Source organism: Equus asinus, chromosome 7, assembly GCF_041296235.1.
Source record: "Equus asinus isolate D_3611 breed Donkey chromosome 7, EquAss-T2T_v2, whole genome shotgun sequence".
Classification (NCBI taxonomy): domain Eukaryota; kingdom Metazoa; phylum Chordata; class Mammalia; order Perissodactyla; family Equidae; genus Equus; species Equus asinus.
Genome location: NC_091796.1, coordinates 96,704,969 through 96,729,096, shown reverse-complemented (window position 1 = coordinate 96,729,096; position 24,128 = coordinate 96,704,969). Strand labels below are relative to the sequence as shown.

Genomic DNA, 24,128 nt, shown 5'->3' with positions numbered 1-24,128 from the left:
CCCGTGCCTGACTTGTTGTTGGGGAAAGTGGATAAAAATAAATAAATAAGTCAACCAGGGAGCTGTATAAATAAGTCAACAGGAGTCTCTTGCCCATTACCAATGGAAAAGTACGAGCAAGGGGAGCCGTGTTAGCACCGCAGAACACGCTGGCTGGGGTGTGGCAGGTCCCACAGCACCAGGGCCAAACTGCGGCTTTCTCTCTCCCAGAAGCTGGTAGCTGGTATTGCTGTTCACGCCAAGCCCCGAGCTAATACTCATCGCAATAACAGCGCGTGATTTAAATGGCAGATGGGGGGAAGGGAGGCTAGAGATTCGTCTGGAGGATTACCAAGAAGTGTCAGGCTACAGAGCAAGGCAGGTGGGGGACCCCAAGGCTTCCTCCTGTCCCCCTCCACCCCTTACCAGGGCCCTGCCCAGCCTGGGTGGCACAGGGGCAGACCCGAGATTCTTTCTCGCCGATGTCCTTTGATATTGCCTGGGACTTGCTTGGTCTGGCCGTTCTCCAGTTAGGTCAGAGCACCATGGGGAGCTTTGGGGTGTCATGCTGGTGTTTCTCTGTGTGTGCTCATTGAATTCATGAGTGCCTTGCCTCAGGCTGCAGCCGGCGGGGAGCTCACCCGACCCCCAGCACAGGATTCCCCTTCACCCTCCCAGCCTGGTCTCCAAGGAGGCTGCCTGCAGCAGCGGGGGACGCCCAGGGCTGGGGCTGGGGGCAGCTCCCAGCCAGCGTCCGCGCTGTTTGTCAGGGAGGGAGCAGACACCTGCTTAGTCTCTCCAGTGCTGAAGTCAGAGAGGACCTCAGGCACACCGATGTTGACGTGACATCATCCTTCCGTTATTAAAGTCATTCTCCCTCTCTCTTTCCTGACTAGCAAAATCGCCACACTGTCCATTCGGAAGGGCGAGTAGAGGGACTCTGGATTCTAGACAGAGGGTTGTAGTTGGGCTGGATGAGACTGCCGGGGGCACAGGGTACCCTTTGCTAATTTGGAGTTGACCACCTAAATCATCTCATCCCCCAGCAAAGGTTACAGGTAGGGGTTTGTTGTAAGGGGAGCACAGCAGGCAGATTGCTGCTGGGGTCACAGGGAAGGGAGCTGGGCTGCTCCTGTCCTGTCCTGCTCTGCTCAGCAGAATCCAGATTGAGGGACTGCTGGGTGGGTAACCCTCCCCGCCCCCGTGAGATGATGCTGGGTAGGGTGGGCATTCTTCACGTTAAGCTGATGTGGGCAACCCCATCAGGCCCTTTCAAGCTAGATCCTCTGGTGGTCACCTGGGTCTGGAGAGCCCACGGTCTGGCCTCCTGGAGTCTGGCAGCCCCCACATGGAGGAAGGGCCTACAGTGCCCAGGCAGGCTGACAGAGCTGGCCGGGGAAGTCCCCAGAACTTCGCCCCCAGGGAGGGTTGCTCTCTGGGCAGTCCAGCCGTGAGCTGTGGGGTTCAGAGCCAGCTAACCCAGAGAAGGCCTCTTGGAATGTGTCTCTTGGTCCCCTAAATGGCCGACACCCTCTCTGGAGATGCTGGTAGCCTGACATAGAGCAAAGAGTCCTCAGGAAGCCTGGGTTCTCAGACCCAACTTGGCCTCCACCTAGTTGGTCACTGAGCCAGGTACTTGCCTTTCCAGGGCCATTTCCTCATTTCTCCTTCATCTCTGAGGCCCCTCTGGGGAGTGGCTGCCCAGGAGACAGGAACCTGCCCCAGACCGTTCAGGTATAATCAGGCAGAGGCATCAGACCCAATTTGGGGTGGTAGCGCCTCCTCTATAACTACGTGGGCATGAGCCAGTCACCCTGATTCTGAGCTTCACCCTTGTTTGTTTAATAAAAATGGTGAGAGCATCATGTTATCTCTTCCGGAATTCCTCCTTATCCTCCTTCCAACAGGCCTCGCTCTGGCCCAGACTCTGGGTCCACAGGTGAAAGACATCTGTGCCTGGCTCAGGAGCTCAGTCTGCGGGAGGACCCACAGCAAACCAGCCCCTCCAGGCCAGAGAGGGCAGGAGCATGGCCGGGTGACAGCCTGTGCCACTAAGTGCCCGGCGCCTGGTGCCGGAACATGCACAGACACTCAGTGAAAGTTTGTGGAAGGGAGGAAAGAACTAGAAACAGCTTTGCTTGTGGCAGAGTGAAAGAGCCCCAGCCTGGGAACCTGGGAACCAGGATGCTCCTCAGCTCACTCTTGTGGTCTTGGCAGAGTGCTCAAGGCCCCCTTTCCAACTGTGAAATAAGAAGCCTGGCCCTTTCAAGAAGGCTGCCCTTCCCTTCCATTGCTGACCACTCTTTGGTGCCGGCTGCAGAGAGTAGACAGGCTGTGGGTCTTTGGTGCTTGGAAGCTGCCAGACTGGCTGTGGTCCTTCCCCTGAATGTCCCACCAATTCCCACTGACCATTCTCTAAAAGCCACCACAGCCTGTGGATAGTTCAGCACCAGTGCTGAAGCACCCAGTTTCAAAGAAATTAGGCCAGGGGAAATTTGGGGCCAAGGCGTCCTAGTCTGTGTGAAATCCACTCGAGACTGGACTGGCCCTTTGGGCTTATGGCCAGATGGTCCCCATCCTCACTGCTAGTGATTACTGCCTGACAGCCCATTGCTCTGCTCATTGTGGAATAAAGTCCTCCAGAATACTCCAAACCATCCTGGAAGAAAGCAGCTTTAAAAGATTCTGCCAGTCAGATGCTTAAAAAAATTAAAAGCCACACTCACATTTTCCTGGGGCTTAATGGCTTGTTCTAACCCAGAGAGAGCTCTCCTTCCAGATGCTACGTTAAGCAACAGAATACAGTGAGGTAGGAGAAGAAGGGTAGGAGGTCTGAAGAGTTTACCATTCCTCTAGAGCCCTGGAGTAAGTGTGTGTGTGAATATATGTGTGTGTTCTGGAAGCTTTCTTGAGATCCTGAAGGGTTATCAGGTAGAAAGGGAAGGGACTTTTCCACATAACTCCAAAGGACTTAGCCAACATCAAAGAGAGAGTATTAGATTGAAAGGCTATAATTAGGGCTCCACATTTTTTTTTTTTAGGAAGATTAGCCCTGAGCTAACTACTGCCAGTCCTCTTTTTTCTGAGGAAGCCTGGCCCTGAGCTAACATCCATGCACATCTTCCTTCACTTTATATGTGGGACGCCTACCACAGCATGGCGTGCCAAGCTGTGCCATGTCCGCACCCAGGATCCGAACCAGCGAACCCTGGGCCGCTGAGAAGCGGAATGTGCGAACTTAACCGCTACGCCACCGGGCCGGCCCCATTGGCTCCACGTTTTAATCATCAGTTCAGACTGCCCACTAATGGGTGGGCTGCCAAGGGAAGTGATGAGCTCCCCATCACTAGAGGGTGCAACCAAGAGTAGAAGGCTGCCTACCAGGGACTGTAGCAGGGGCCTGTACATCATGAAGCAGAGGCCCGAGCTCCCCTCCCAACCCTGAGGACTTTTGCTGCCCTAGCTGGTAGGCTACTGGCTTAGAAAAATAAGAGGTTTTTGAAAAATTGTTTTGTTTCCTTCTGAGTTGAATTCAATGCTGGAAAGCCCTCGTCCCCAGAAGGTACATTTATTCAAATAAAACATTTGACCTGGAAAAGGGACCCCAAGAGAGCACAGCCTCCTGCAGCCATCAGATACCCCGAGTGAACAAAGGGACGGGCAGCCTCTTGGGCCCACATCTGTCGTCCCCTGGGTAGGAGGGGAGGTGCTGGGGGTCTTCTCCTTTCTGGAATATTCAGCTCCAGTTCACAGCACACGCTGAGGGGAAGCCTCCAAGGGGTGTCTGGTTAGTGCCCAGACCACTGCCCCCCTCCCTGCCCCAGGCCAGCCCGGCTGCAAGGATGCGAGGAGCTTCCCTGTAACGTCTGTGTCTAGCCCCGTTGGAGACGGAGAAAGGCCGACTCCCATGGGCTTGGCTCCCACTTGCCCCTTCCAGAGCTCTTCTTCATCCCAGCCGATCTTTGTCAGATGGGCCCCAGTGTCACATGTCCAGTAAGTGGCCCTTCCCCAGGAGCTGTGCAAGCAGGGTCTTCTCTTCTCTCCTCTGCCCCTCAGCCTCTTCCTTCATCTTCTTCAGTCCAGGTCCCCAGAACAGAGCCCTTTGTTGCTCTGAAGGTTAAATGACCTCATGAATGTCCTGTCCCCACCTGAGGAAGGGGGCGGTGTGGATGGGACTTGAAGCCAGGTGATGGCTGCGGCCGCACATGCAAGCCCTGCTGTCTGTGTGGCTTAGAGGGTGCAAGGTTGTCAGGAATGGCTAACGTTGGCCTTTGGGGAAACTGGGTCAAAACTGAGTAAAATGGTCAAAGTGAAAAGGCCAGTGCCACACCAGTCCCTCCCCAAAGCTTCTGACCTACTGAGAGAAAAATGGAGTCGCCCCAACCCCCAGAGGGTCCTTCTCCAGGGCGTCCTTTGATTCCCTCTTGCCTGACCTGGTGAAGGGGCTGTATTGCAGTGTGTGACCCCACCTGCTCTGGAGCTCTGGGGCAGAGATGGGCGGGGTTAGGGCTGCAGATACCCTCGGCATCAGCCAGGACACCTCGGGTCTGGCTCCTTCGGGGCTCCCGGCCTGGTTAGGCAGGCTTTCCAAGGCTGGCATACTTGGCCAGGACACACACTCAGCCCCCTGGCAAGCCGGTGCGATTTCTAAGGACTCAAAACAAATAGAAATGAAACACAAAACAGAGCCCAGTATAGACGAGGCTTCTCCAGGAGCTGCTGGAATCCAGGTGGAGAAGCCGGCACCACCCCCACCCTGCAGTATGTTTTCAGTTCCTTTTCAAGGCATCGTTGGAAAGCAGGGCGGGCTCAGGGCTGCCCCCTCAGCTGCGCCCACAAAACGCTGTGCTCAGAACTGACAGCACCTTTGATGCTTGCCAGAGAAGAAAAGGCCGCTCGGAGGCAGGGAGGCAGGGGGCGGCTGAGGCTCTGCGCTCCCCGTAAATGCCCCAAGGAGATCCTTTCAAAGCCTGGTGGCCTGTGGTCTTCTCAGAGAAGCACCGGCTTGCAGTCTATTTATATTCTCGTTTAAAAGAACGCTTTTGAGAACACCACCGCTTGCACCCCGCTTCTTTCTCCCCAGCTGATCAGTCTTGTCCTCAGGAAGGAAAATGCAAATACCTGAAAAGAAGTGGTGGCTCGAGTGTGCTGGTTTCTCTCATTTGACGCTTCTGTTTCAGCTAACGCAGACTTCCAGACCAACCGATCTCCAGCTTCTGGGAAGGGGCAGGAGCTCACGGGGGTGCCTGTTCCCCCTCGGCTTATGGAAGCCACTCTTGAGGGCCTGGTAGGCTTCCAGAAAGCTCTCACTCTGCTGCACACAGAGCCCCTGGCAGGATAGGCAGAAAGAAAGCAGCTGGGGTTGAGGGCAGTGTTAGAGCACTGTGAGCGGGGTCTGAAACCTGGGCCACTTGGCACATGCCAGGCTCCACACCAGGCCCTCTCCTCCCGGCACCTCGGGAATCTGGTCCTGCTCTGTGTCCAGTGGGGTCACGACCATGAGTAAGCCTCTTTTTCTCTCTGGCCCTCTGCTTCCTCATCTGTAAAAGAGTGTCAGACCAGAGAGTCTTTAGGTGGGTTCTGGGGTTTTCTTGGGGAGTAGTGTCAGGTCTGAGCAAATAGCCTGAGGGGAGACCTGGCCACACATTGGGCTCCTGTGGGAACAGAGCGCCTTCTCCCGTCCCTCAGAGAAGAATCTCCCCTACCCTCAGTCATTGATGGTAATGATAATGATCATAATCATAATATTCATGATGGCGGCCATTCACCAAGGTTTACTCTGCTGAGCACTTTACAAACTCTCTCATTTAGGCCTCACGACTCTCCTGTGTTTGTCGCCATTATATAGACAAAGTATCTAAGACCGAAAGGAAATTGTCCACGTCAATGGTAGAGCTAAGACAAACCCAGTCTCTCCCCTCTCTGAGACAGCGCCAGGCCTTCCTCCTGCAGCCTGGTGGGTCCCACTAACACGTGAGCCGCCAGCAGTGGCCAGGGCCTGCAGAGCCCTTCCTGACCCCTTGCCTGGGTGCTGAGCCCCTGACGTGCCATCTCTGGCCAGCACTGCCACTGCTCAGGCCGCAGCCAGCTTGGCAGCTCTGTCATTGTCCCAGAAGTTGGGGAGATGGGCTTTCCTTTAGTGGCCATCACAATCCCAGTGTCCTGAGAGCAGACGTCTCACCATGGGGGGCTTACGTATTTTGGTCCAAAAGCCTTGGCAGTGCCATTTTGGCTTAAATGGCCCCAGCAGTTCAGGCGCAGGCTAGTCCCTGGCAAAGGCTGCGGATCTGGTCATCAGGCCCCTATCCGTCTCCTGTATGAGGCCCCTAGCTCATGGGTGCTGAGGAAATCTTTCCCTCTCTCCGAGGCATGCAGTGGGGGCAGGAACATGGGCTCTGAGCTGCATAGACCTGGACTCAGTCAATGGTGGCTTCAAATGTTTTTCTTATTTCTTAGATATTTGGTGTCTGCCCATTGATTCATTCTGCCCTGATTACTGCCCGCCTGCTTGGCATCAGGCCTAAGGGTGCAGAGAAGGCCACAGCTTACCCAGTCCCTGCCCTCCAGGCACTCACAGCAAAGCCTAGTGGGGGTGCGGAGATGGAGATGAGCCATGTGGATTATGTAGTACCTATTGCCCAGGACAGTTATGAAAGTATTTGCAATCAGGAGAACATACAGTACATTGGTTATAATCCCTTGCACACAGAATATTAATAGAGCCTGGTGGATCATGCATTTGTCCTCCCAGGTTCATTTGTATTTTTGGAGGAGCCTCTGGACAACGCTGCTCTAAACCCCCCCACGCTGTCCCCCTGCACTGGTGTCATGGCAGAGTTTCTGACCCAGGAGGGGAACAGAAAGATCTTTAGGCGCTCCACTTCCACCCCTGATACCAGACTTCCTCCCCGACCCTGGCCTCGGTGAGAACCCACAACCTCTGCAAAACCCAGGCTGGCTCAGAGAAGCCGAGAGCAGGGCCCTGGGTGGGGAGTATGCGCAGCAGCCAGGCCCTGGCATGGAAAGTACAAGGGAACTGTTCATCTCCATCCTGCTGTCAAATGTTTGACTTCCAAAGCATTGTGCCTGGGAAAAAGCAACAGGCACAGACAGAGAGAGAGAACGCTTGCTTGACCCCCAACCAGAGCTGAGCCGCGTGATTTGTTTGCAGTGGGAAGAATGCTGTCTTGCAGGGACCTTATCTCCTGGGACCTGTACTCCTGGAGGGACAAGCTGTGGTCCACAACATGCCTTTGAGCCCAGCAAGGGGCGACTTGGCGCCTGGGCAGAGCACCATGGGGATGTCTAAAATCTCCCAAAGGGGCTTTTGTGCTGCAGCCTTGCTATTGGCCTGAGCCAGGGCTGCAGCGGGAAGCCTTGGACACTAGAGCCTGCACAGGGGCCTGCGGCATGTGGCGAGGTGTCAGTCTGTGGGCTAAACATGCACACACAAAAGACATGCGTGAGGAAGATGCTAACTGTCCTCAAACTAGCCAAGTGTGCTTTTTCTCATTTGAAATAATGGGTTTAATTTAATCCCTTATTTCCAATTTGGTGCAACACCAAGCTCCTATTTGTACAAAATACCTGATTATAATAATTACAAGCTCGGGAGGCTGTCTTCATTTGTGTCTGAAGAGAGGGACTCATAAGTTACCTCCTCAGCCATTCCCATCCTCTTGGAAGGCCGGCCCCAGCTGGCTCCTAACCTACAGCAGCTCCAGAAACACCGGGGTCGGGGAAGGTGGGAGCCTGTCTGGGCATCCTCTCCAGGAGAAGGAAGGAGGACCTAGTGTTAAGAGCGTGGATGCACGAGTTCGCGCCTCAGCTCTGCCACTCACTGCCTGAGGAAGGGTCTTAGGCAGGTCTGACTGTCTAGCCAACATTATCCATGACAGCCCCAACTCACAGAGGTGAGAGGATTAGACAGCACCTTGCCTGCCGAGGCACAGCCCAGCTCCTAGCATGGAGCAACCGCTCCGTTGTGTTAGGATTTTTCTGGGCCCCCAGCTCCTTGAGAGCAGGCCTGCGTCTTGCCCACGCATGTGTCCCCAGCATGTGGCTTGGATCTGGACAATCACTTAGTGGGTTTGGGTTGATTTTTATGTGGGGGGAGGGCAGGTTATTATAATGGAATATGTCAGTCACGGAAAGCTCTGTCTCCTGCCACCTGAGGGCTGGGAGCGCCCTGTGCCTCTGGGTAGCGCTGCCTGTGGGGGTCACTGCGGCCCTGGCTCTTGGGGAAGTGGGGATGGTCAGGGCTTTGGGCAGATGGACGAGAGCTCCAGCAGGAGGGGCCAGGCCGGGACCGACTGGGGTTAGGGCAGTGGAAGGAGGCCGGGGGCTACATCCTGCAGAAATTCAGGGGCTGTCAGACCAGCCTGGCTGAACCAAGAGGTGTGCCGGGAGGAAGTTGGGCCTAGCTGGTGGTGAGAACCAGTAAATGCCATCCTCAGGAGTTAGGCCTTTGGTCTTTGGAGAAGCGAGGAAGTAGGGCCTGTGGAATTGGAAAGGATGTCAGGGTTCTAGTGCGTAAGGGCGCATTAAAGCCAGGGAGTGCCTCTCACAACACCGAGGGGCTTGGGTGGTGTCCGTCCTGATGGCCAGGCACGGCCAGGTCCCAGCCTACCTCTGGCTAACCTGCCAGCAACGCTGGCACCGAGCAATGGCTCAGAACCCAGCCGGAACTTGTTCTGGTTGATCCCATTGTGTGACTGGTTTCTGAGCTACTCTTGGCTCACTGGGGCAGCGGGGAGAGGCTGAGTTTTCAGTCCCTTGCCAAGCCTGAGCTGGCAGCCCCTGGCAAGTCTGTGATGTCTCCCTGAGCAGCTCCAGCTTTAGGAATTAATTCCACTAAACAGATTGCTCAGGAAGCTTCAAGGTCATCTGGAAATGGTAGCCCGTTCATGCATTAGGAATATAAGACTGACATAGGCTGGAAATTTCCAAGCCCACAAGAACCCCAGAACACCAGAGAACCATATAGGCTCTCAGCTGCCCCGCACTGAGGGTGATGAGTCAGATTAGGCCATTGGCTGGTTCTCTGCAGAATTTGGGAGGGAGGGTAGACCTGCCTCCTGCCATCTACCCTGGAGCCCCCATGGTAGGCTACACCCAGTTTCAGCAGCCTGCCACTTTCTAAACAAAATTCCCAGCAAAAGGACTAGTGTCCTTGTCCCCACTCCAGCAGGGTCGGGGCAGGTCGCTGCTGCTGAGAGCAGTAACCTCCAGGTCTTGCTGGGCCAAGGCCCTGGTCCTCCTGGGTCTCCACACCTCACTGGTCCACTTTCTGGCTAACAGGAGCCCCCAGTCCTTGAGTGAATACACATGATGCTCCCCAACAGCAGGCCCAAGCCGGAGAAAAACTGTGCCCTGAAGAGGAGCCATCTCCCCGTCATAGCCGTGGGAAGGAGCAACCGAGTCAGCAACCGGGGGTTGGAGAAGTGAAAGGAAGGACACAGGTTGGTGGGGAGAAGAGAAAGGGAGACACAGCGTGGCAGATGCCCATTTGCTCTTGCTCAGATATAACTGGGTTAGTGCTTGAGGGGCTCTGGGCTCGTCTCTGAAGGCAAGAGAGGTGCCAGCAAGTGGATGGGCAGACTTGGTGGGGAGAATGGGGCTTTGGCCTCAGGCAGACCTGGGCTGGCCTGCTGCTCCATACTCATTGGCCCTGTGACCTTGGGCAAGACCTTTCTGAACCTTGTCTCCTTGTATCTAAAGGGACAGTAATATGAGATGAGCCTGGTACACAGGCCCAGCACAGTGCCTAATGGGGAGAAGACATACCCTGTGGAAGAAGGAAACAGTGTGGGGCTGGGTCCACAGCAGCAGAGCCCAGTGGGACCTAAATTATATCCTCTACCTGCAGCCACATAACCAAGGACGCCTCTTTCTGTCTTACCAGGTGGCTTGTCCCTTGTCACCCTTTTGCCAAACACATGCAGTGTGTGTCTCCCCGCCTGGTGGAGCCACACAGAAGCTTGTGTGTATTCAGTAATTTTGATGCACTGAGAAAGTTGTGTCTTGAAGAAACATGCTGGGGCTCCTTTTGTAATCCTTTCATGCTGTTGCTGCTCGCTGCCGCTGTGCAGACCCCCTGCTCTCGTTTCTGTTGAGTAAATAGGAATGTTCTCGAGTGAGCTCAGGCTGATAACCTCCCCTGGAAGCAAGGGGGCAGGAACTCAAGAGCTCTACATCCTGTTGAACACAACCTGGGAAAGCAGCTCCCACTCTTCCCGCCTGACCTTCGAGGTTGGGAAATGAGGGTGTCGAGCTGTCTGATTTTCTCTAAAGGAGACCAGCGTGGGAAGAGCACCACCTGGGAGATGGGTATGATTACTCACCACCCCAACCCTGGACTGCACCCAGGTGGGCCCTGGGAGTGAGGGATGTGGGTTCCAGCCCAGCTCTGCAGTAGCTAGCTTATGCCTGGGGACAAGAGACTTGGCCTCTAGGAGCCATAGTTTACTCCTTGCAAAATGGAGTAGGACTACCTAGTGCCTGGGGATATTTCTCCACCAGGTAATCGGTGCTCCTCAGCTGTGGGCTGTTTCTCCGAAGCAATAAAAGCAGGCCTCGTACCAGGTGTGTATATGTCCTGGCCATGCCTGTGTGCAGTGGCTCTGGGGGTCCCCAGGTGAATTCAGTGAACTGACATAAGCCCCTACAACTACCTGGTGTGTCAGAAACGCCATGGAAGTGCTTGCTGCTGTTGGATGGAGGAATATTCTTCCTCCAGGAAGCCCAGGTCCATGCTGGACAGTTGCCCCTGTTCTCGCACACGGTTCCCGTATCCCCTAGTGGATGGAGTGCGGGAGCTGGGGGGAGGGAGCAGTGAGGAGAAAACCCTGTGCAGACTGGGAAGTGGTTCTCCATGGTGGCCTCGTGTGCAGACAGCTAGGGCTGGGAGGCTTGTGCTGGTGGGCCTTGCGAACCTGACCCTGACCAGCCTTGGGAAGGCCGCCGAAACCCACAGTTCACCCTGGAGAAGGGGCAGGGCCTTGCCTTCTGAGGAGAGCAAATGCCAGAAGCCAAGGTGGAATCCTAACTGGGAGCACTGACTTGCAGGCCACTTCTCTCCTTCTCGAGCTTCAAGGAAGGAGCCGCCCTCAGCTCTGGCAGATCCAATCTAGGACCTGGTCCTACCCAAGGACTCCAGCATGGACGTCGTTAAGCATGTCTAAATGTTGATAAGAAAGGAAACGGATGCTGTTTCCTTTCAGTTTTCCTCTCAGAGAGGGTAGATCTGACCTTGAAGTCCGCTGTGCCCTGGCCAGGGGAGGGCAGCTTCTATCTGCCTGGGCTTCCTGAACTGCCTCCCGCTCCCAGAGCTGGGGGCGTGAGGAGGACCCCTCCACAGTGTCACACACTGCCCTAGGGCCGTGGGTCTCTGTGGCCGTCGCCCTGTGACCGTGAGCTCCTCCCAGGTGGGCCTCACAGCTCCTGCACCAGGTGCTCGTTGTGACTCTCAGAAGTCAGGCTGCTTTTCAGGCCCTCAGATGCCACCTCCAGAACCACGTGCCCTGGGGAGAGCTCAGTCCACAGGGCCTGGACACTGCCCACTGAAGGGCAGAGCGCATCTTCCTCGCAGAGCGCGTCTCTGGCAGAGCTCTCTGGAGTGGGTCCGTGGAGGCCACAGCCAGCCTCTGGCAGGCACGTTTATGCCTCTGCTCCAGCTGCTTCTGCTCCTGAGAGCCCACCCGCTGCCCTTCGCCCCTTGGTGAAGTGCAGGCTTGAGAACACAGGCTGCCTCACCAGTGCCATGCGTGAGCCGCAAGAAGGAAGTGCAGGCCTCACGGGGACATCTGGGTGAGGTCTGAAGGTCCCACAGCCATGCCATGTTCCTGGGTGGGAATACTGAACGCTGTAAAGGTGTCGGGCTTCTCCACCGCACCTAGAGATTTCGTGCAGTACAGTTCAGCTCCCAAAGGAGACGAACACAGTGGGCTGTAAATTCACCTGGAATAATGCAGGGCAAGATTGTCAGAAAATACACCGAAAGCAAAGAGCAGTGAGGAAAGGCTCTAATCCCACCTGTCGAACGTGACGTGGAGTAACGGAAATCAACACGATACAGCCTTATGCGGCAAGAGGTGCTATGGCCGCTGGGAAATTATAGAAGGCCCCTGCTTCATGTAATGATTCACCATATGACAAAGGCAGCGCCTCGCATGAGGGAGGGGAAGGGAGCCTCCGAAAAGTACAGGAAATCCACTCAGATTCCTATCGCCCAAGTAAAGTAAGCAGCTACGTAAAGAAAGTCAGGTCACAGTAAATGAAACTGAACGTGTGTCGCTTCTTTAAAGGATAACTTCCTAAGCTTTGAAGCAACAAAAAAATAAATGGATAATCAGAGATCGACAAATTCAATTTAAAAAAACTAAAAACTTTTGTTCAGAGAAAAAAACCTCGAAAGCCAAAAATACCTAGGCAATTATGGCAGCAGATGAATATCAGTCTTCTAAAAGGCTCGTAAACAGAGACATGGGAAATATTTAACATTGATTGTTCTGAAAGAAATGCAGGTTTCAGTAAGGCAGGCCATTCTGTGCTTACAAAATTAGCAAAAATAAAGAATAATGATAGTGGGGAGTGAAGGACCAACCACTGAAAACTCTGTAAATGGCCAAAAAAGTGACATGACACTTTGGGGATATAATTTGCAAAATATTTGGAGAACCCTAAAAAGAGTCATATCCTCTAACCCAATAATGCCACTTTGGGGAAATTTGCCCTCAAAAATTCCTCAAATTTGCTTCCTCAAGGAAGCACCTCCAAATGGTTGTCAAGCTAGTAGCACCGAGCCTTGTCCAGGGCCCCATGGGGGACTCTGGGTCCTCCCCAATATGCTACCCCCCATCCCCATCCCGAGTAGTTCCCTTTTTTTGTTTTTGAATCAGGGTAGCACTCTTTTTTTTTTTTTACAGGGGAAGATTTACCCTTTGCTAGCATCTGTTGCCAATCTTCCTCCTTCTTTCCCCCTCAAAGCCCCAGTACATAGTTGTGTATAGTTGTAAGAACTTCGGGTTCTTCTCTGTGAGCCACCACCACAGCACGGCCACCGACAACAAGTGGTGTGGTTCTGAGCCCAGGAACCAAACCCGGGCCACCAAAGCAGAGTGCACTGAACTTTAACCACTAGGCCATCAGGGCTGGCTCCCAAGCAGTTCCTTTTTGTCTGTGTAGTTCCACAATATGTGGGTGTTCTCGGTAAGGTTCCATTTAACTAAAGGTTTTCAGGGTTGTAAAAAAGATTTGAAATCTGCTGATCTAAAGAAGTGAAGAGGTGCTATCAGAAAGATGTACATAATACAGCGTGGTTTATTATAGCAAGGAGATTAGGCATGATCTAACTGTCTCCCCGTGAGGGAGAGCTTGAGTAAATGAGAGTATGTCCATTGATGGAAGAGGGCAAACACACCAATTGTGGAGATGTGCAACTTGCAAACTTGATTATGATCAAATATTTGGGGACCAACACATGTACCCTGATTAAAACTGTGTAAAATGACAGCTGTGCCCTGGCCAAGCCTGAGGTGAGCAGGGGACAGTGAGGTCAGGGGCTTGGTTAGGGTAAGGGGCTGTGAGCAATTTAAAAAAATTCTGTTCTAAATCGTTAAGATAGTAATGCCACAAATGACATTTCTTTAGGTTAAAAAAAAAAAAAGATGACAGACACCCTTCTGTGCAGGCAGATGCCAACTGGTACACACAGGACAGCCTGTGGGTCAGTCTAGACTTTGGACATTCCAATTGGTTTATTTCTTGGTGTTAAGTATTCAAATGAACCTTTTGAAATTGCCATTTTGTCTTTCAAAAATGGCTGGACGTCGGCAACTTCATATGGTTCAAGCAACAATTTTTGACCCTTGCCCCTGAGTGCAGGAAGAACTTGAACTTCTTGTGTGCCCAGCCCGATGGAGATACATGCCTACCTCCAAGGAACTTGCTGGAAGTCGAGGACAGATAGGAGCCCAGTGCTGTAGAGTCTCTCTGATGGTCTGTCTGTCTGTCTGTCTGTCCCATGCCTGCAGGCTCTGATCCTTCATCAGCTGGGCCGCTACAGTCTGGCAGAGAAGATCCTCCGGGATGCCGTGCAGGTGAACTCAACAGCCCACGAGGTCTGGAACGGGCTGGGCGAGGTCCTCCAAGCTCAGGGCAATGACGCAGCGGCCACCGAGTGCTTCCTGACGGCCTTGGAGCTGGAGGCCAGCAGCCCCGCGGTACCCTTCACCATCATCCCTCGGGTGCTCTGAGCAGGTGCCCACCAGCCCCACTGCCGCTCCGGCCAGGGAGGCCCCCTGGGGTGCCCCGACACGTCGAGTCTGCCACACCGAGGCCCTGGGTGACTGTGCGATCAACCACAGTGAACTAACCAAACCACCCCCGGAATCATCGCTCCCCACGTGTATTTCTGTTGTTTCGCCAGCCCAATGATAGTTTCTGAATCTACTGACATTGTTCAAAATGGATTATGTGCCATATTTTGTTAGTTGACATCTGAGTTTTAAGTAAAATGATTATGGACTTAATCAGCAAACGTAGGAGACTATATTCGAAGTTAAAATTCAGTGGCAGAGCAGATGATTTTTATCAGAGCTGTAAAGAAAAGTGTTCTCTCCTACCATTACCACTCCTGCCCCACCCTTGGCCCAGAAACCAAATGTGAATTTTCCGTTTCCCACCTCGTACTAGTCCAAGCCAGGACACCAGCTGACAATTTCTTGGTTTTGTTGTCAGTAATTGTACCATGTGATGAATTACTGTCCTCACTTAGAACAAAGCCTGAGTCCAAGGATATTTATATTTTACCAATATATGCCTGTTACAAGAGAAGGAAATATGAGTTATTGAAGTTTAGCTTTTTTATGTGAATTCAGAGTTTATTTATCGATGGAAATATGTACAAAGAAGCTTCAAATGGAATATTTACCGACATTCCTTATACATGACAGACACTTGGCTAAATGGGAAGATGATGTTAATAATAAAATGATTTTTAAATGGACCCGTGGCCTGTGTCTTTCGTGAAAGCCCACAGTCCCAGAGAGTTTAAGGATCAGTTCCTGGGGTGGGGAGCTGTCTGCACCTGGGGGCTGCTCTGGACTGATTTTAGTGTGGGAACTCTCCCTGTGTTTTCTGGGATTGGAGTGTGTGACTTAAGCCTGGTCATTCAATATCTGGCATTCACTGGCCGGAGAGGATCAGGAATGAGCATGTAACCTCAAGTCCAATCAGAGTGAGAGCTGCAAGGAAAGGCTCTCACTCTTTCCTGCTGGACTTAAACCTGAGAAGTGAGGCTGGAACAGCAGCAGCCCTCCTGACACCATGAGGGGAGGGCGTAGAGGTATTGGGGCCACATGTGAAGCTGGAGACTAAATCCAACAAACCAGATAGCCAAGACCAAGAACCAGAAAGAAGCTGAGCAGGCCTCTCTAATTCCCTGGAGCTGCTTGGCTGAGTGACTGTGGGGCGGCCCCACCTTGCCAGGACCTGAGGAAATGTGGAGAGCCTGCGCTCTGATCTTAGGCACCCTAAAATCTCAAGGACCCCACCCAAGCTGGGCACAACCTCTCTGACTCACTGGGCAGGCAGGCAAGGGGGCAGCTGAGGTCTGGGAAGAGATCACAGTCAGGAGCCCACTGTGGGCAGAGCAGGTAGGCACCCCAGCCTCAGCACTGACCCTGCCAGGAGGTATCTGGGGCTCTGAGTAGTCATAAATCATGGAATTTGCAACATGAGACACTGGCAGGAAAGGGCAGGTGCTCGGGGAGGTGGCAGCTTGCCCCAATTGGAGGGTCAAGGCCGAGCCCTGTCATCCTGTGCAGGAGTGCAGGGAGAGGCCCACCTGATCAGGACCAGGATCAGGAGGCTGGGGCCACCCCAGGATAATGGTGCAGGCACCGTACCAGCCACTATCTCCCAGGCTGGCTCTGTGCCAGGCCCTTGCCTCAGAAAATCCTGTGCTCATCAGCCTGTGCAGAGGCGCTGGCAATGGCTCCTGTCTGCCTGCCTGCCATCTGTCCCCTCCGTGGCATCTGTCTCCCTCGGGAGAACCCCCTCCCCCACTCTCTATCCACGTGGGCCTGGCCTGGCCAGCCAGAGCTCTACGGCCCCCAATTTCAGTGACTGATTCAGATTTGAGCATGTGGCCCAAGGTTGGCCAATGAGAGACCCCTCTGGGACTATGTGGACATAGTAGAAAAAAGCCTCTTTCTGTTGGTTTTGTGTCCTGATAGGATGCCAGCCTGGGGCTGCTGGTGGCCATTTGGCACTGTGTGGGACGGCCTGCCTGAGAATGATGCCAACTCAGGAGAAGAGAGTGAGGAGATAGAGAGACTGTGTCCTGGGATCACCAGTGGTGTTCTGGGGCTCTAGACTTTTCCATCACCAGCTGATACATTTCCGTTTTGCTTAGAGCAAGCAGAGTTTCTATTGCGTACGCCTGGAAGGGGCTGAGAAACGCGGGGAGCACTGTCATCCTCATGGTTCCCCAGGTGGGAGCTCTTCCTAAACTCCTCCGTCCTCTTCCTCAGTCCTGCCCGCCCACCCTGCATTCTGCCTCCCAGGACGTCGTGTCATTTCTACCCAGATCACATCTCCCTCTCCCCAGCTCTCCCCCCGCCTCTCGCTGGACCGCGACAGTGTTCCTGCTTTCCCCTCTCCCTGCAATGCATCCTCTGACGCCCTGGGTGTCTTCTTCCAGGTGAGGATGAGGTCAGGCTCCTCCCTCTAAACCCCCTCCATGGCTCTCCACCTCTCCCCTGGAACCAGGATCCCTGCTCCCAGGGCCCTGCGCTTGGCCCTGACCACCCTGTCCTTCTTCCTACTCTCTCCCCACTCCAGCCTCCCTCCTAGTCCTCTAGCCTGCTGGGCGAGTTCCCAACTAAGGGCCTTGCTGAATGAATGAAATCATTCACTCCTTGATTAACAGACGAGGGAGCAGAAGCTGAGCAGGTGAGATACCTGCCTGGGGTCACGTGGAAACTGCCTGGCAGAACCGGGGTTGAGACCCAGGCCTGAGGGGTGAACCTTTGAAAGGTGCCCAGCGCTGCCCAGCTGAGGCAGTTTGGGATAGCGAGACGTGGGAGACGCTGTGTTTGATTCATTCCCCCTCCCTGATCTTAGTCCCCATCTGTAAAATTCATCCAGCAAATATCTGTTGTGAGCTTGCAACACCAGACGCTCATTCTAGGCACCAAGGGTAAGCAGTGTGTGCGAATGGGGCTCACGTTTTTAAGGAAGGAAATAGACAAATGTATAATATGGAATTCGGGCCATATATACATGGTGATGCATGTACAGAGAAAGAAGCAGCAGGGTAACGGGCCTAGGGAGTGTTAGGCTACGATTTTATAGAAGGTAGTTGGAGAAGTCTCTGATAAGGTGACATCTGGCTGGAGCAAACGAGGTGGATCTGTGGGGGAAGGCCATCCCAGGCAGCAGGAACAGCAGATGCAAAGGCTCAGAGGTGGGAGGGGAACAGTCAGGGTGGTAAAGGATGAGAGGAGCAAGAAGATGAATCAGAGACGTGTAACAGGGTCCAGATAACATAGAGCCTCATGGGCCATGTTAAGGGTGTGTATTAGTTTCCTGTGGCTGCTCTAACAAACATCCACAAACTTAGTGGCTTAAATCAAAGCAAATTGGGGCCAGCCCCGTGGTGTAGTGGTTAAGTTCAGTGCACTGTGCTTTGGTGGCCTGGGTTCGCAGGATAGGATCCTGGGCCCACACCTACACCACTCATCAACCACGCTGTGGCAGCGACTCACACAAAACAAAAAAAAATAGAGGAAGATTGGCACAGATGTTAGCTCAGGGCAAATCTTCCTCAAGCAAAAAAACAAAGAAACACATTTATTCCCTTACAGTGTTGGAGGTCAGGAGTCTTAAATCAAGGTATTGGCAGGACTGTGTTCCTTCTGGAGGCTCTTGAAGAGAATCCATTTCTTTGTCTTTTCCAGCTTCTAGAGGCCGCCTGCATTCTTTGGTTCACAGCCCCACATCTCATTGCCTTTTCTCCCTCTGCTTCCATTGTCACATCACCTTCTCCTGCCTTCTGACCTCCTTGCCTCCCACTTGTAAAACCTCGTGATTCCATTGAGCCCACCTGAATAATGCAGATAATCTTCCCCCACCTCAAGGTCCTTAATGTAATCACTTCTGCCAAGTCCCTTTTGCTATATAAAGTAGCACATTCACGGGCTACAGCAAATAGTATGTGGACCTCTTTGTGCAGCTGGGAGGGGCATTATTTAGCCGACCACCGGGTGGAAGCTGGGAGACTGTTAGAAGGCTGCTGTGGTCCTCTAGGTGAGCAGCGATGGCGGTTAAACCAAGTGGAAGCAGAGAAAGTGGCAAGAAGGATTGTGAATATTCTGAACACGGAGCTGAAAGGATTTGCTCACATATCAAGTCTGGCCTATGAGGGAAAGAGAGAAGTCAGGGATGTTGGCAAAGGTTTTGTCCTGAGCTAGGGAGGGGTGGAGTTGTCGGCCACTGAGACAGGAAAATTGCGGGAGGAGCAGGTTGGCAAGGTCGGGGTGGTGGGGGGAGCAGGAGCTTGTTTTTAGGCAGGTTGAACTTCCACGTTTGGAGGCAGCTGTCTCCATGGGGCTGGAGCACAGGGAGAGGCCCTGGTGAGGAGGTGATTGTGGGTGGCATCAGTGAATGTGGGATTGAAAGCCATGGGCTGTGATGGGGCCACCTCAGGAATGAATAGAGACGAAAGGGGGAACCATCAGGGCTGAGTTCCAGGACGTGGCAAGGTCTACAGGTCGGGAAAACGAAAAAGGACCAACAAAGAATGAGAAGGAGCAGCTGTGAGGGAGGGGGAGAAGCAGGAGAGTGGAGTCTCAGAGCTGAGCGAAGACCGAATTTCCAGGAGGAAAGAGTGGTTGACTGTGGTCACTGCCCCAGAGGTCCAATAGGGCAGGCCCGAGAATTGACCCTTGGTTTTGTGGAGGTCAGTGATGATCTTGACAAGAGGTGTGCCACGGATGAATTGTGCTGCCTCGATTCGTATGTCGAAGCCCTAACCCCCAGTGTGTCTGCCTTTGGAGACAGAGCCTCTAAGGAAGTAGTTACAGTTAAATGAGGTCATAAGGATAGGGCCCTGATCCCATAGGATTAGTATCCTTATAAGAAGAGACACAAGAGCTCGCTGCCTCCGCCATGTGAGCCCCCAGCCGGAGGCCACCATGGACACGAGAGAGGAGAGCTCTCACCAGAACCCGAACCAGCCCGAATCTTGATCGTGGCCTTCCAGCCTCCAGCACTGTGGGAAAATAAATTTCTAAATTTATTGAAGGCCCCAGTCTATGGTATTTTTTATGGCTGCCCCAGCTGACTAAGACAAGCTCTTTGGACAGAGTTGTGGGGTAAAGCCAGGTTGGAGTGGGCTCAAGAGTGGGAAAAGGAGGCGAGTAGAGATGCCTCCTTCAAGCATGTCACAGCGGAGGGGCACTAACATGGCCGGGGGAGCAGGGGCAGGGGGTGCTTTTAAGATGGCCACTCCCTGTGCACGCTCACCTTTGCAGAGAGGCGAGTTGCTGAGGCAGGACAGCCTGGAGCTGCTGGAGCCATGTCCTCGAGACACTGGGAGGCGAAGGGCAGCCTCAGACAGGAGCCCTGCTGTTCTTCCAGACAGAGCGCTGGGCCCTCCTGCCAGTGCACCTGGGGTCTCTCCTCCCGAGGCTCTGGCTTCTCAGGAAGGTGGGGTGGGGAGGAGCCCAGGAGGGCAGCGGTGGACCAGGGAGAGAAGGAGGAAGAAGGTGACAGGAGAGAGGAGGCCCTTCTTTAAAGGCAGCCAGCTCCTCCCAGGGCAGAAGGATCTTGGGGACAGGGCCAGGCATGGCAACCAGGCCTCCCATCCCCTGTGCCCCTTACCTGTCTTCAGACCTAAGACAGGACATGCGTGTGCCTGTGTCTGTGACCATGTGCCCCAGACTCCTCAGATGGTCACTCAGATCTTTGCAGTCACACAGTCATCCTGGGGTGCCCCACCCCATCTGCCCACAGGAAGTCCCGCCCTCAGCCAGGCACCCTCCACCCCATCCCTACTGGGCACCTCAGGCAGCCTCTCACCCTGACCCCAGCCGTGGCCCAGCCCAGCAGTCCTTCCCCAGCTCCCCCCGCACAGCCGTGCAGAAGGCATGGGGACAGCAGAAGGGAATTCCAAGGCAGGACTGGCTCCTCCGTGCCCTGCTGTCCCCCTCTTCTACGCCCCCAGCCTCCCCCCAGTGTGGCTCACCTCCCCAACAGGGAGCCCCTCACTGCTCAGCTCCCTCTTTCCTTATCTGCACCTGTATCCTTCCTGCCCTTCCCTCTCCGATAGTCTCCTGGCCAGCAGAGTGGACGTTGTCCAATTCGGGGCACCAATCTTGTAGAATTGTGACTAGCGCTCTCAGGCATGTGCAAGGTGACCGCATGGTGGCTGGCCTCCTCTGCAGGCAGCCCTTCTCTCTCTGCACCTCTCCCTCCCTGCCTGCCCGCCCCTGCTTCCTCTCCCTCTTCCCTCCTGCCTACTCCCAAAGTGTCCTCACACACGACCACAAGCCGCTGAGACCTTCCTCAGGTCCTGTCTCGGGGGAGATGGGCAGTGGGTGGACCATGCTGGGCCGCGAGGACCCCACAGCACCCCCACACGCACTCAGAGGGGCTGGTCCCCAGAAGGCTGACCCTCAGAGCTGCCACCGCTCCCACCACCAGCCTTCTTGCCACACTCGTGGTCAACTCATTTCCTGCTGCCACCGCCCCCGCTGCGGCCGGATGGGACCAGGAAAAGGACATCCTGCGAATGTCTCAGACAGGCATGGGCTCCTCCGGAAGGTTTCAGGGCCAGGCTGAGGCCCCCTCCTCAATGCCATACCCTGAGAGACCCATTCTAGCTCTAAGCGTGCCTGGGGGTGACCCAACTGAGTCTCTGTCCCTCTCTGGGCTGCAGGGTCCCATGGAGACAGGCACCTCTGCCCAGTCTGCCCTCTGGGCTGAGACCTGAGTCAGCAGGCAGCGGTAGGGGTTGTGGGGTGCCAGGAAGAGGACACCACCCCACAGGACCACCACGTGAGGCCTTGGGGCCAGGCTGCAGCAGGCCTCCAACTGAGGTCAGGCCCTCAGTGGGCCTGGCCTCGGGGAGGTGGCAGTCAGGTTGTGGGGCACCTTCTGCAGGTCTGTCTGGAGCCAAGAGCTCCGGCTGGCCATCTGGGCAGCCCACAGCCTCCACGGCCCTCCCTGCTGGCTAACCCCTGACCCCCTGAGGACAATAGGGTTTCCTGGTGACCACTGAGCCGTGGATCACACAGCTCTGGCTGGAATCCCAGCTCTGCCTGGTCACGTCACCTCGGTGGAGAAGGGCCTCCAGCTCCCGTCTCAAAGCGGGGGAACACTTCCCCTCACGGAGCTGCTGGGCGTGCTAACATAACCTTGATGAAGTACGATGCCTGGGCCCAGGACACCCTGCAAGGACATCCTTCCTTCCTCCCTGCCCAGCGCAAGGTGGGGGTGAGCAGCCCCGGGGCAGCCGAGGGGCCCTGGAGCGGGGCAGGAGGGGTCATTTGGGCTCTCTTCTCCCCTCCCACACGGAACTACTTGCAGCCGAGCTGGAAGCCAGGCAGTGATTCCTACTGCGCTCCATTTGCTCTGACTCCCTCCCTGTGTGGAGGAGGACGGGAGGGCCTGGGCTGGGCTCACAGGGGTGTAGCTGGTGGCCTCTCCTCACCTTTGCCTCCTTGGCCCCCAGGGATCGCCGTCTGGCCCTGGGTCCAGCCCCGCCTGAGGAGGGAGGTGAGTCCAGCCGTGCCTTTGGGCTGTGGGCCGCTCATGTCTGCAGCTGCCTGAGACAGTGCCTTGTGGTCTGAGGCTGTGGGGCCAGCTGGCCGGAATTTGAATCTGGGCCTGGACACTCACTCTCGGAGGAACCTTAAGGGAGGTCACTAGTCCTCTCAGAGTCTCAGCTTCCTCATCTGTCAAATGGGCAGAACGAGGTTGCTACAAAGACTCAGAGCGTGTGAAAAACACGAGCACAGCTCTCGGCACGCACATGTGCTCAGTCGGTGGGGCCTGTTTTAACATAACTTTTACTACCAGTAGGTTTATACTTATTCTCAGGCTAAAGCCCAGCCTTACCCTCCCGTGCAGCACCCCAACAGGTCCACTCCCCAAGGCCATGGCAAGAAGGAGGGGATTCCAGCCTGAGCTTCAGCCCGCGCACCGCCCCCCCAGTCCACTACCCCCCAGGGAGCACCGGAAAGATACAGCTGCTGGGAAGGTGGCCCTCACAAATCCCTCTGAAGCTTCCTGGGCACCCAGCCTGGTGTGGAACCCCATCCCAGCAGTAACTGGGCCTGTCTTCCTTTGTTAGCTACCGTGGATGGAGCAGCTCGTGTGGCCAGACACAGGGGCCCTAGCCTTCGGAGCTTGCGGTCTAGATGGGGCCTGGGGAGGCAGCCAGCAAACAGGTGTCAATAAATAAGAGAATGACTGGAGAGGTGGAACTGCCTGGAGCAAGTTTTTAGTGATGGATGGAGGGTCTCTGTAGATCACGTGGTCCGGGGACACCTCTGTGAGGCGGTGACTGTGAGTGACAGGAAGGTGCCTGCCGTGGAGTGATGGAGGAGTCTGGGGCTCTCTGCCTGAAAAAGGATCATGTGCAGACCTCCTGAGAGCAAACCATGGCCAAGAAGCTTTGGTTGTGGCACTTTCTGCTAGATGCCTGGGCCCGGCCAGTGGGCCAACACAGGGCCCATCCTCATACTGACCCCAGGGATCTGACGATCTGAGCATGTGAAGAGCAACAAGCATTCTCTAAGCTGAAAATACGTGATCAACTTTAAATCCTCTTGAGGTTTTCCTTTTTTAAATCTGGTTGTTCAAAGGTAGCTAAGCTAATTTTTACAAATATTTTCGTTCAGCCGACAGTGGTCTTAAAAACAATCAAATTAAATAAGGAACCAAAGAGAGCTCAAAAACAGTGAGACTTTTCAGAACAGTGTTTTGAATTCTCCAGCTTTCAACTTTACGAAGAAATTTCACACACTTCGCCTCATTGTATTTAACATTTGAAGCTGGGCGCCTCCTGTCTGCACTGGCAGGTGCACACATCCCCTATGTGGAAATGAAGTTAGTTCACCCACAACTCTGCCTTTTTAAAAAAAAAATAAGCAGTTTTTTCTTTTGTGTGTGTGTGGTTGTCAACACATACCCACTGTGTTAGTTTCCTGTTACTGTGTTAGCAAATTGCCACGAGCTTAGTGGCTTCAAACAACACACATTTAGTATCCTAGAGTTCTGGAAGCCAGAGTCTGAAATGGGTCTCATGGGGCAAAAAGCAGGGTGTCAGCAGGGCTGCCTTCCTACTGATGGCTCTGGGGGAGAATCTGTTCTTGGCCTATTCCAGCTTCTAGAGGCGGCCCATGCACCTTGGTTCATGGCCCCTTCCTTCATCTTCAAAGCCAGCAGTAATCACTGTGACCTCCGATCTTCTTTGTCACACCTTCTCCAACCCTGCCTCCTGCCTCCCTCTTTCGTGGCTAAGGACCATGTGATTACATTAAGGGCCCACTGGATAATCCAGGATCATGTCCCATCTCAAGATCCTTAACTTAATCGCGTCTGCAAAGTTCCTTTTGCCATGTACGGCGACATATTCACAGGCTCCAAAGATTAGGACATGGACTTCATTGGGGGCCATTATTCTGCCAACCACACCCACCATACTTGGTTTCAGAAATATCAAAATTAAACGCTCTTCCATCCAGTGTTCACCTTCTCAGAATTTTGGCCTGTTGCCTTCCAGCGTTTTCCTATGAGTGTATATTTTTAGTGATGTGAAATCATACTATATTATAATACTTTATAGACCTTTTCACTTCATATTCCCTTGTCATTAAACTCTACAGACAGTTTTAAAGATGGCATAACCTTCCATCACATAGATGCACTGTATATATTTTACCTATCCCTTATTGTCAGCCATTTAAGTTTTCTCCCATTTGCATACCAGATGCGCTGGAATATTTAATGCGGGCTCACATTTACTGAGCGTTTACTATGCATTGTCCTAAGCAATCTACATGCATTAACTCATCTAACCCTCGTGACAACCCTGTGAGATGGATGCTATTATTGCAGACGCTGGTACAGATGAGGAA

General features: G+C 54.0%; 1 protein-coding gene and 1 long non-coding RNA gene across 13 annotated transcripts in view; both read left to right on the top strand.

Annotated features, from left to right (window-relative positions):
- TTC7B (tetratricopeptide repeat domain 7B) overlaps positions 1-14,986 on the top strand; it is a 246,416-nt gene extending 231,430 nt beyond the window's left edge. For all 12 annotated transcript variants that reach the window (XM_044774202.2, XM_070514194.1, XM_070514196.1 and 9 more), the window contains one exon: positions 14,013-14,986. In XM_044774202.2, coding sequence (XP_044630137.1) covers positions 14,013-14,234 — 222 coding nt within the window. In that variant the 3' untranslated portion in view covers positions 14,235-14,986. The remainder of the gene's footprint in view (positions 1-14,012) is intronic.
- Positions 14,987-21,318: 6,332 nt separating this feature from the next.
- LOC139045789 (uncharacterized) lies at positions 21,319-23,897 on the top strand. The gene is made up of 3 exons (XR_011504887.1): positions 21,319-21,474; positions 21,719-21,762; positions 22,117-23,897. It is a non-coding gene; the product is annotated as an uncharacterized lncRNA (long non-coding RNA).
- Positions 23,898-24,128: the final 231 nt, after the last annotated feature.